Genomic DNA, 12280 nt, shown 5'->3' on the forward strand with positions numbered 1-12280 from the left:
AGTGATGGGACCAGATGCCATGATCTTCTTTTTTTGAATGTTGAGTTTTAAGCCAGCTTTTTCACTCTCCTCTTTCACTTTCATTAAGAGGCTCTTTAGTTCCTCTTCACTTTCTGCCATTGGAGTGTTATTATATGCAAATCTGAGGTTGTTGATATTTCTCCCAGTAATCTTGACTCCAGTCTGTGATTTATCCAGGCTGGTATTTTGCATAATATACTCTGCATAGAAGTTAAATAGCAATGTGACAATATACAGTCTTGTTGTACTCCTTTCCCAATTTGGAACCAGTCAGTTGTTCCATGTCTGGTCCTAACTGCTGCTTCTTGACCCACATACAGGTTACTTAGGAGGCAGATAAGGTGTGGTACTCCCATCTCTTTAAGAATTTTCCACAATTTGTCAAAGGCTTTAGCATAGTCAATGAAGCATAAGTAGATATTTTTCTGGAATTCCCTTGCTTTCTCTATGAACCAACAGATGTTGGCAGTTTGATATCTGATTCCCCTGCCTTTTCTAAACCCAGCTTGTATATTTGGAAGTTCTTAGTTCATGTACTGCTAAAGCCTAGCTTGAAGGAATCTGAGCATAACTCTGCTAGCATGTGAAATGAGCACCACTGTATGGTAGTCTGAACAATTTTTGGCATTGCCTTTCTTTGGAACTGGAATGAAAACTGACCTTTTCCGGTCCTGTGGTCACTGCTGAGCTTTCCAGATGTGCTAACATATTGAGTGCAGCACTTTAACAGCATCATCCTTTGGATTTGAAATAGCTCAGCTGGAATTCCACCGCCTTCACTAGCTTTGTTTCTAGTAATGCTTCCTACGGACCACTTGACGTCACACGCCAGGATGTCTGGCTCTAGGTGAGTGGCCACAAACAATCGTGGTTATCTGGGTCATTTAAGACCTTTCTTGTATAGTTCTTTTGTGTATTCTTGCCACCTCTTCTTAGTCTCTTCTGCTTCTGTTAAGTCCTTACCCTATCTGTCCTTTATTGTGCCCATCCCCTTGCATGAAACAAGCTTACATATATATAACTCATTAAATAAATTAGGAAACCATGAGTCCAACAACATGAAAACAAAAAAATTTTAAATATCTGATGAGAATAAGTAAATAAAATGGTCAAGAACTCAGCATATCATACTCAGAGCCACAGTTCATTACAGTGACACAAAGCAAAATCAGCAAACAGCACATGGATGAAGTGCAGAGAAAACCAGGAGCGAGCTCCCAACAGTTCCCCTGCAGGGGCTGTCACACGGACATATTTAGATCCCTGAGTAACAAGCTGTGGCCACGTGTGATGTGCTGTCCACCAGGGAAGCTCATTAGCAACTCAGTGCCCAGGACTTTGACTGGGGGAGATCATGCAGGCACCTCTGTTCAGCATGTACCCAAGTTCCAGATTCCGCCCCCAGAAGGAAGCAGGTTTCAGCAGAGACCACACTCTTTTCAAACATTCTAACAAGGCCTCTTTCAATCAGGGCTAGTGGGTTAGCCTAAAATCCAGGTTCCCAGAAGCCAGTTGAAGGCCAACCTCACAAGCAGGCCTTTCTAAAAATAGCCATCAACGTGTGGAGCAAGGGGAGAATGGGATGAATTGGGAGATGAGGACTGACATATATGTATTACTATGTGTAAAACAGATGGCTAGTGGGAAAATGCCGCATGGCACAGGGAGCTTAGCTTGGTGCTTTGTGATGACCAGATGAATAGGATGGGGGTTGGGAGGCAAGGAGGCTCAAGAGGGAGGGGATATTTGGCCACCTGATGCCAAAGAACTGACTCATTTGAAAAGACCCTGATGCTGGGAAAGATTGAAGGTGGGAGAAGGGGACAGAGGATGAGATGGTTGGATGGCATCACAGACTCAATGGACATGAGTTTGAGTAAACTCTGGGAGTTGGTGATGGACAGGAAGGCCTGGCATGCTGCAGTCCATGGGGTCGCAAGAGTGAGAACAACTGAGCGACTGGACTGACCTGATACATACATACATACATATACATACATACATATATATATATATATATATATATAGCTGATTTACTTCATCATACAGCAGAAACTAATACATTGTAAAGCAGTTATACTGCAATTAAGAAAAAATAAATAAAAACAGCCACAGCAGCTCTGCTCTGCTAACTCTTTTCTGCCACGAAACACAATATATTCACAAGGGCCAACACCACAGATGTCTTTTCAGAATACAGTAATGAATCCCTCCATACCCACCCACCCCCCCGCCCCACCTTACAGCTGTGCATTCATCCCTGACCTCTCAGATCACACACCTCCAAGATACAAAATCGCCTCCACCTACCGTCCTCAGAGCAGCACACACAGTGCAGGGAGCCAGTGGCAATGGCAATGACTTTCTTCCCCTGCAGCCCTTGGACTTGCCGAGGTCTTCTAACATGATCATCAGATCCATGACCCAGCCTATGATAATCACCTTTGCCCCTGCACACAAGAACATGGAACTTATGAGTACAACGCCATCTCGTTCACCATGCTGCCCCACCCTTCTGGTGCGAACACCTACAGGAAGACAGAAATTGCAGCCTGCCACAGAAGTTACATTTCAGTCTACAGAAAGACAGTTAATGTAACTTCAAATTAACAATCATTGGTTTTGGTGGAATTAAATAAACAGAATCTTGCATACCAAGTGTAAACAGCACCAGATTTGGTAAGGGCGACCGAAAACTGGGATCCACATTCCACTTTAACCACTCCAAGGCCCGTAAGAGAGTCAATCTAGAAGGGAAACGGTTCAATTAGACTGATTGAATCAAGGATTTTGCTGATGGCTGCACCCATATACTAAACTAAATCTAATAAAGAACTCTGAAAACCCTTACTCCTATGCCAGATATTTATTACAACTTAAAATCTTGCTCCATGTAACCAAGTGTTCTCAAAAGGCTCTGAGGGTACAGAGGCCACAGGCAGCCAGAGACCCATGACACCCGCCGCGTAAATGAACACACTGCTTGTTCCCAGAATTCACTCTCCCAACTCAGTTTCTCTTTATGGCACCCCCACTCTCCAGCAAGCCCTGCACTTCACGTCAGCCTTCCGAGACGTAGAAGTCCACAGTGGAGCAGGAGCAGGTAACAGGGAGGAGTAGCCAAGACAAACAGGGTTCTGGCCCTCTAATACCAGCAATCCATCTGCCCAGGTTATTCCAATTAAACACAATGGTGATCACGCCCATATTAGAATCCACTCCCAGCCCCTGCCTGCTCAAGGGTCCAGAACCTTCATAGCCAGCACCAAAGGTCTTGTTGGGATTCATTTACCTAGCTATCATCTTTCTTCACCTATCAAACTATGCTCCTTATTACTTGTGACTGTTCCCGGACTCAAGTTCTCATACTTAATTATGAATTTAAATTAGTAATAACTTAATTCTTTTAGTTTTTTCCTCACCCCACCCCCATCACAATGTATCAGTTAATATGCTCCAGTGTCCCCTCTCCCCAAGTACTTGACATTTCAATCCTGGTTAAGTCTAAAGCTTTCTCAACATAAAAAAGTCAACAATTAAATCTGGAAATCATAAGCAACCTGTCATGTGGTTGCATAAAATTCCATATAACTGTAAGGGAAAAGAGAAAGTGGTGATTAGGACAAGGAGGCAGCCTTGAGTCCCAGATTTTCCAGCAGCACCTGCCAAGGAGGCCCTGAGCAGCCACAGCCTCACGGCACAGAGGTGCAGGTGCCATCTCCTTCATCATGCCCTGCCTCTAGCCAGCACCTGCCAATGCCACACCACATGATAATGAAGCCTATGGTGTCCACACTGCCCAGCATGGAAGCACATCAGCTCCTGAAATGTGGATACTGTTAAGCAAGGGAGTCAACTGTAATTTTACTTACTAGTTCTGATTTAAGCTAACATTTTAATAGTCAGGTATGGCCAGTGGCTATTGTACTGAGCGGCACAGCTCTGAGAAGAACAGCTTGGCAGTCCCAGCTCAGGTTCATATTCTGACTGGCCTTGAGTGGCTTCCCACCCCCTCCGAGGCTGCCCATGCACCGTGCTGGCCTCTATTCCACACGGGCAGTCTCAGAACACCAGCAAGAGAGGATCCCAAGCAGAGACAGCTTCGAGCTTTCTTTCACAGCACCTGCACTCCCAAGTCCTCAGCAAATCACAGCTGCAGGCTGCTAGGCAGTCAGCAAGTGACCCAGGCACACCAATGAACGAAATCCCTCTGCCAACTACCTATTCACAAAGGCAAAATACAGTTGTGACCACAAATGTTAATAAACTACCCAGAGCCACTCAGCTTAAGTGAAGCCTCTTCTCTTGGCTTCTCTCAAGATGTCCATCTAACAGCTTCTGACTAAGCCAGATGCAGCCTTTCAGCAAGTACTAGTACACTGCATAGGTACAGACCTCAGTAAACTGAAGAGTGTGAATGAGTTGGTGGTTTTTCCTCAAACAGGGCTACATACTAATCAAAACCACAGACTATGTGATTCCTCACTTTCTAAGAGAGCACAAAACAGCACTTATATCTTTATACCTCTGGGTCTTTCACTCACTTTTCACCCAATAATAACCCATTATATTTTCTCCAAAGAAGTTAAAAGATGAAGTTAATGCAGTATAGGACATGACATGAGCCCAGTAGGGCCCTGGGCTTGTGCATGTGGATGGTGCCCATAAGCAACCTGAGCTCCAGAGACCTCACACCCAAGGGCCCCAGAAATGTCAAGAGAAATACCTTCATGGGCACCTTGCAGCCATCACTGCCTCCTCTGCCCAGCTTGCCGTAGTCCCCATCCCCCCAGGACCAGACAGTGTCGTCATCCGTGAGGCAGAGGGTCTGGGCATCTCCACTGCCACAGGCAACGTCGACCACACGGTGGCCCTGCAACGCCTCCACCTGCAGAGGAAAGGGACTTAGGGGTTATCTGACTACAACAGGAAAGAGAATCTCCCTGAGAGAGGCTGAGGAATTTTGTTTGTTTGTTTTGGGGATGCCTGTTTTAATTCTTCCCCAAAAACAGGTAACCTTAATAATCCTATAAGACAAGATAGAAAATACCCCTCACATATTCAAACTACAGGCATCTCAGCTGTAAGAGGCAGGTCTCAGTGTCCAATGCTCAGTTCTGCCACCTTATGGCCTCACCCAAAAAAACTGGGCCTTCTAGGAGACAAAAGTCTCTAGGTAGATGCCAGAGCAATATTTACTAGTGTAGATAAAATTTCAACACTATCCTGTTTAAATGACCTATGGAAAATATACCAAGATGGTTTTTATTCCCACCAAAAATAAAACCGTTAACTCTGAAACTAAAACGAATCTGCAACAGGAAATACTTTTTATTTTTAAAAAAGGATAATAACAATGGCAAGCTGTCCCTCCAGACCTCCCAAGCAAAGCTTCTCCTCACCAGCTTCGGCTTTAACTGGTCCTCACTGTCACTGTGCCCCAGACGGCCATACCGGCCTTTGCCCCAGGTGTAGAGGTCCCCAGCTGCAGTGACACAAGCGCTGTGGGCTCCACCGGCAGCAACATCAACCACCTCAGTTCCTCTCAGAGACTCAATGACACGAGGACGGTCACACGGACTGCAGAAACATCACCAAATACAGCAGAAAGAGTGTAATTCCTGGATATTTTTAAATTATTTAATATTAGGCTTCTGGTTTGCTGTTCACTTATTCAATGCACACCTCTCAATCTACATCAAGTCAATCATTTAAAAATAAAAAATCAATCTGAAGGAATCTTTCAGGCCTGAACTCTAAATTACATAATACCCTACCTACCTTCTTTTATACAAGCTGCCAAATGCCAGAGAAGAGATGTACAGTCTAAATCAAGGGGTAGCACTTACAGGTTTACTGTTTTTGAAAGGCCAGTGAACTGAGAATGGGTTTTACATTTTTTAAGGGTTGTAAAACAAACAAACAACACAAGAAAGAAGCATAGACAACAAAGATAGTATGTGACTGACAAAATATTTATTAGTATCTGGGCTTTTAGAGAAACAGGTTATCCACCCTTGCTATAAATCAACTTTTTATTTACAGACTCAAATAGTCTACAACATGACAAGCACTGACAACAAACTTCTTTTTCTTGAGTTTTGAAAGCTCTTTTTAATGATTTCAGATATAAGACCTTAGTCAAATATATGATGGTAAATGTTTTCACAGTCTGTAGCATGTCTGTCTTAACACTGTCTTTATAAAAATTGTGAAGTTCTTCAAAGAGAAGTTCACAGTTTTTATGAAGTCCGATCTATCCTATTTTTCTTTATTGAATTATGCTTTTGGAGTTCTAGCTAAAAATCTTTGTCTGACTTAAGGTCACAAAAGTTTTCCCCATGCTTTCTTCTAGAAGTTTTTAGTTTTAGGTGTATGAGTTAATGTTGGATACGATGCAAGATAATTCACGTTCAAAGATAGAGGTATTCCCTTAGGCAAGGCTGAAGATTTCAGGCTATGGTATGTGGAATTTAGGCTATAGTCCTTATTTCCGGACAGATTACTGGACATGTTGCACAGTCCATGCTTTAAACCAGATCTGAACAGAAGAATGGCTAGTTGGCCTAGGTAGAAAGTGAAGGATTTAATTTTGGATATTAATGGTACAAGGTAAGAATTTAAGTTCACTGTTTACCATATGGTTATTGAATTGTTCAAAACCATTCATTGAAAAGACTTATCTTTTTTCCAAAAACTTGTCTTTGCACTTCTATAAATTATTCAATGCAAACTGTGAGGGACAAATCTAATTTCATTCTTCCATACTTATTGTGTCAGCATTTGCAAGTGCATTTTTGGACTCCCCATCCTGTTTTGCTCTACTGACATATTTCTCTTTCTTTACAGTATCTCACAGTCTTGATTACTATATCTTTATAATGAGACTTGAAGTTAGGTAGTATCAGCTCTCCAACTTTGCTCATTTTCAATGTTTGTTTTTACTATTATAAGTACTTTGCATTTCCACATTAATTTTATAATCAGCTTGTCAATTTCTACAGAAATTTTGAATGGGAAGGGGTTGAGTCTTCCAATCCATGAACACAGTGTACTCCTCCATAATTCTAGGTCTTTTACAATTTCTCAGTAACATTTTTATAGGGTTTTTTTTGTTGTCTGTAAGTTATCCATATTTTGGAGTCAAATTTATTCCTATTTCAATTTTAGTAGTATTTTAAAATTTCAATTTCTGACTGCATATGTAATATGTATAAAGACACACAATTGACTTTTTTTGATACAGCAATGTTTCCTTTGTCTACAACTGACTTTTATTTACTGATCTTCTATCCTGCAACTTTGCTACTCTCACCTCTTAATTCCAATAGCTTTTCTGTAGATATCATCAGATTTTCTACATAAATAACTATATTATGTGTAAATGGACAGTTTTAATTCTGAATATTCACTGGAAGGACTGATGCTGAAGCTGAATCTCCAATACTTTGGCCACCTGATGAAAACAGCGGACTCATTAGAAAAGACCCTGATGCTGAGAAAGATGGAAGGCAGGAGGACAAGGAGATGACAGAGGACGAGATGGTTGGATGGCATCACCGACTCAATGGACATGAGTTCGAGCAAGCTCCAGGAGATAGTAAAGGACCGGGGAGTCAGGTGTGCTGCAGTCCATGGGGTCACAAAGAGTTGGACTGAGCGACTGAACAGCAACAAATTCTCTCTCCAATTTGAGTGCCTTTTCCCTCTCTGCAGTGTTGTACTGCACTTGCTAAACCTGCTAATCAATGCTGAATATGACTGCTGACATCAGCAGGCGTCCCTGTCTTGTTCCTGGAGATGGGAAAAGTGCTCGGTCTGCCACTATCAGGTGCCGTGTTAGTCCCAGGTCTAACACAGATGTCCTGCATCAAGTTCAGAAGTTTTCTTTCCTTCCTATATTGCTGAAAGTTTTTTTTTATCAGAAACAAAGGTTAATCTGCCAAATGCTTTTCTGCCTTTCATCCATTGAGATAATCAAAATAATTTTTCTTTTTTATACTGATCAATTTTTTAATGTTAAAACAATTATTCAATTTCTGGCATAAACCTCACTTGGCCATACTGCTTCATCCTTTTACATACTGTTAATACTCAATTTTCTAAACTATTAAGAATTTTTACATCTATTTCAATGAAGGATATCGGTCTGTATTTTCCTATTAATATCTGAGCCTGATTTTGATATAAGAATATAACTGTCGCCACAAAATACTAAATTGGGGCAAATTCCCTTCTTCACTATTCTGAAATAGTTTGTGCAGAACTGGTATTATCTGTTACTTATATGTGTAGTAGAAATCACTAGTCACCTATATGATCCTGAAGACTTTATTTGTGGAAAATTCAATTTTTTAAATAGACACAGGGCTATTCATCTTTCCTGAGTCAGCATTAAAGAATGTGTGTCCTTTGAGGAATATGTCCATTTCATCTAAACAGTTAAATCCGTTTGCATACAAGTTATTCAACATACTTCATCTTTCAGTAACTACACATCTTAAGTGACGAAAACTCCCTCATTCCTGATATTCCTACACACTCACACTGTGTGTGTGTGTTAAAGAAAGATCAGTTTAAATGGAGGTTTTCATTGATTACACTTTCTCAAAGAACTGACTTATGTTTTCTTTCATTTTCTTCCATTTTTCTGTTTTCTATTTCATGGATTCTTGCTCTGATCTTTCTTTCTTATTTCCTTCCTTCTGCTCACTTTGTCTTTCTTATTCTAGTTTGTTAAAGTAGAAGCTGAGGTCATTGTTAGGAACCATTTTTCTTTTATAAAAAGGGATTTTATGCTATAAGTTTCCTTCTAAGTACTGCTTTTTCTGGATCCTACATATTTTTACATGCTGTTTTTTCACTTTCACTCAGTTTCAAATTGTTTCTAATTTAACTGATTCTTTCTTTGACCCATCAGTTATTTTAACATGTTTTACTTACTTTCCAAATAAATGGAGGATTTCCTATACGTTATTGATTTACTCGATTTCTAATTAATTCCATTGTGGTCAGGGAAAATCTTTTATATAACTTGAATCTTTTTTATTTATGAGATTTGTTTTCTGGCCCAAATTATGATCTATATTAGCAGCTGTTCCATGTGTACTTGAAAAGAATGTCTTGTTAAGTAAGTAGTATGCTATTGTGATCAAGTTGGTCGATAAAGTTGTTCAAGTCTCCTGACAGATTTCTATCCACCAACTCTATCAGTTATTGAGTTGTTGTTCAGTTACTAAGTCATGGCCAACTCTTTGCAACCCCATGGACTGCAGCACTCCAGGCTTTCCTGCCCTTCACTGTCTCCTGGAGTTTGCTCAAACTCATGTCCACTGAGCCAGTGATGCCATCCAACCACCTCATCCTCTGTCGCCCCTTCTCCTCCTGCCCTTAAATCTTTCCGGCATCAAAGTCTTTTCTAATGCACCAGCTCTTTGAATCAGGTAGCCAAAGTACTGGAGCTCTAGCCTTGGTTATTGAGGGAGGAATACTAAAATCTTCAACTGCAGATATGTTTCTCCTTGCAGCTCAGTAATTTTAATTTCGTGTATCTCAAAAGATTATTGGCTGTGTGAACATTTAGGAATATTATATCCTCTTGATCAACTGACCATATCATTACATAAAATGACCCTTTTTATCCTTGTTTATATTCTCTAATGTGAACTTTAGTTTGTGTAACATAAATACAGGTATTTCAGCTTTCTTTTGCATATTTTCCCACCCTTTTAATCTATTTATGTTTCTGAACAGATCTATGTGTTAAATACAAAGTTTGTTCAATGTAGCATATTATTTGATCATGCTTTTATATCCATTCTGACAATTTTAGTTTTAACTGTGTTGTTTAGATCATTTAACATTTGAAGTGACTGTTAATATATTTTGGGTTAGAGCTACATCTTACTATTTTGCTTACCATTTGTCTCATTTGTTTACCCCATTTTTTTCTCTTTTTCTGGTTTCTTGTAAGTAAATTTTATGATTCATTTTAACTCCTATGTTGGCTTATCAGATGAAGCTTTTTGTTGCACTATTTTTGTGGTTGCGCTGGGGGATGGCAAAATGCATCTCTAATCACTACAGTTTAGTTTGGGGCCATGGACTACATCAGGCATAGTATAAGAACTTTGCAACAGTATATGTCCACTTCCACTCCACCCTCAGCCTCTGTGCTACTGCTGTCATATATTTTATTCCTATATTTTAGGCATCCTCAGTTCATTTTTATCATACCCTGGAAATATTCAATTATCTCTTAAAGAGATAAGGGAAAATATTACCATATTAATCCATGAGTAATTTCCTCATTCATTTTATAGACCTCTGAGTCCATCTGGTGTAATTCTCCTCTATTTGAAGTAATTTCTTTAAATTTTTAGCCGTACAGAACCAGAGGTGTTGAATTATTTCAGCTTTTATATGGCTGCATAGGTCTATTTAAACTTCATTCTTGAAAAAACAATTTCTCTTGAGTAAAAACACCTAGGCTGACAGTTATTTTTACTTTCAGTATCTCCACTGTATTCTAGCTTGCATTACTGCTCATCAGAAATTCACTACCACCCTTCATCTGTTATTCTGTATATAACTGGTATTTTTCCCTCTAGCTGCTTTAAATTTTTTTTCTCCTAATCAACGATCTTGAGCAATTTGATTATGATATGCTCTGGTGTAGTTTCCTTCACGTGTTTCTCTTGTTTAGGGGTCTCTGAGCTTCTTATATCTGTGGGTTTATAATTTTCATCAAATTTGAAATTTTTTCAGCCGTTACATCTTCAGACTCTCCGTCCTCCTCACCTTTGATTATGCATATATTGGGCCACTGGAGGTTGCCCACAGCTCACTGATACTACGGTCTTTCATGTATTCTTTTCTTCTGTTTCATTTGTATAGTCTCTACTGGTTTGTGTCCAAGCGCACTGTCCTTTTCTCCTGCAATGTCTGACCTGCCATCAGTCCTATGAACTGTCTTGGAGGTCTTAGGTGCTTCCCCATGCATTTTGGGCCCTAACCCTGGCCAGTTGCGTGGCCTGCAGGCGTCTCCTCTCATCCCACAGGCTGCCTTTGCACTGTGCTGCTCCTCTTGCTGTGCAGCAGGTTTTCAGTCTGATGAGCCCCATTTGCTTTGCTGCTTTTGCTTTTAGTGTCATATCCGAAAAATTAATGCTAAGACTAATGTCAAAGACTTTTCCCCTATGTTTTCTTACAGGAGTTTCATTGTTTCAGATCTTATAGTCAAGTTTTTAACCATTTTGAGCAAATTTTTGTGAGGGGTTTAAGACAGGGGTCCAATTTCATTCTTTTGCATTTGAACATGTAATTTTCCCAACACTACTGAAGAGACATGTGCCTGATAATTTTTGACCAAATGAACAACACTGTAAATACTATATACTGTTTGTATCCATAACATATTCTTGAGCTTTGACCTCTACAGCATAGTTAAGTTACTTGTAAACAGCTTAGTCCTTTCATGTCTAGCTTTTTCTAGCTTTGTTAGTGGGATCAAAACAATATTCAGTTAGTCTGTGGTTAAATTTCTTTGGCAATTTTGTGCCCCATCATTCTTAGTCCTCTACCTAGTGTCCTATGAATTATGAGGTTTGGGAGTAGGCACTATCTACTGAGCTCTGTGAGCTCTGAAAACGCTCCCCCCCCAATCTTTTTAGGTGACCTATTCCTTGCCTCTCAGGCTCCCCACAAGCAGTGTCAGTGCTCACTGGAGATCACTGAACACACTTTATCACCTGTTACTCAATGCCTTGAGGGCTGCTGTTTCATGTGTCTTGCCTGGTGCTTCAGTTATTTCAGATGCAAAGGTCCTGTGACTCCAATGTGGCCTTTAGTTCCCATTACTTTTTAAAAATTACTGAGTTTGGTTGTTTTGTGTAAAAAACTGTGTCATCTGTGTGTTCCTTTCCCCTCACTGCCATTTGCTCTGTATTTATAGGTTTAGCATCTGCATGTTAACAAAATGCCAGCTATTAGTGGAGAACTAGGACCAGGGTGAGCAGCCTCAGGGGAAAGGACAAGATGAAGCTCACCATACTTGGTAATCAGAAATCAAAATTCAGATTTGATGTCCCCCAACAGAGAGGTCATGTAGGCGAGCCTAAATAATGTTACATGAATTATTTCTGCTAAATAAGTCATTAAGTTTGAGTAGATTATTGCAGATGTTGTCCTTAAAAACAAACTGCCAATATACTATACAAGCATTAGCACAAACAAAATCAAGAAAAGGAAAACATAACAC

The 12280-nt window shown here is 40.2% G+C and overlaps 1 protein-coding gene across 1 annotated transcript in view; it reads right to left on the bottom strand.

The window, feature by feature from the left end:
- The window catches only part of HERC2 (HECT and RLD domain containing E3 ubiquitin protein ligase 2), a 242029-nt gene that overhangs the window by 16294 nt on the left and 213455 nt on the right, over nucleotides 1-12280 (bottom strand). Inside the window, exons 79-82 of the mRNA XM_068968361.1 lie at nucleotides 5424-5601; nucleotides 4748-4909; nucleotides 2677-2768; nucleotides 2332-2471 (exon numbers count right to left, since the gene is read on the bottom strand). Of these exons, the coding sequence (XP_068824462.1) occupies nucleotides 2332-2471; nucleotides 2677-2768; nucleotides 4748-4909; nucleotides 5424-5601 (572 nt within the window). The remainder of the gene's footprint in view (nucleotides 1-2331; nucleotides 2472-2676; nucleotides 2769-4747; nucleotides 4910-5423; nucleotides 5602-12280) is intronic.

The sequence above is a fragment of the Capricornis sumatraensis genome, chromosome 3 (genome assembly GCF_032405125.1).
Source record: "Capricornis sumatraensis isolate serow.1 chromosome 3, serow.2, whole genome shotgun sequence".
NCBI classification, from domain to species: Eukaryota; Metazoa; Chordata; class Mammalia; order Artiodactyla; family Bovidae; genus Capricornis; species Capricornis sumatraensis.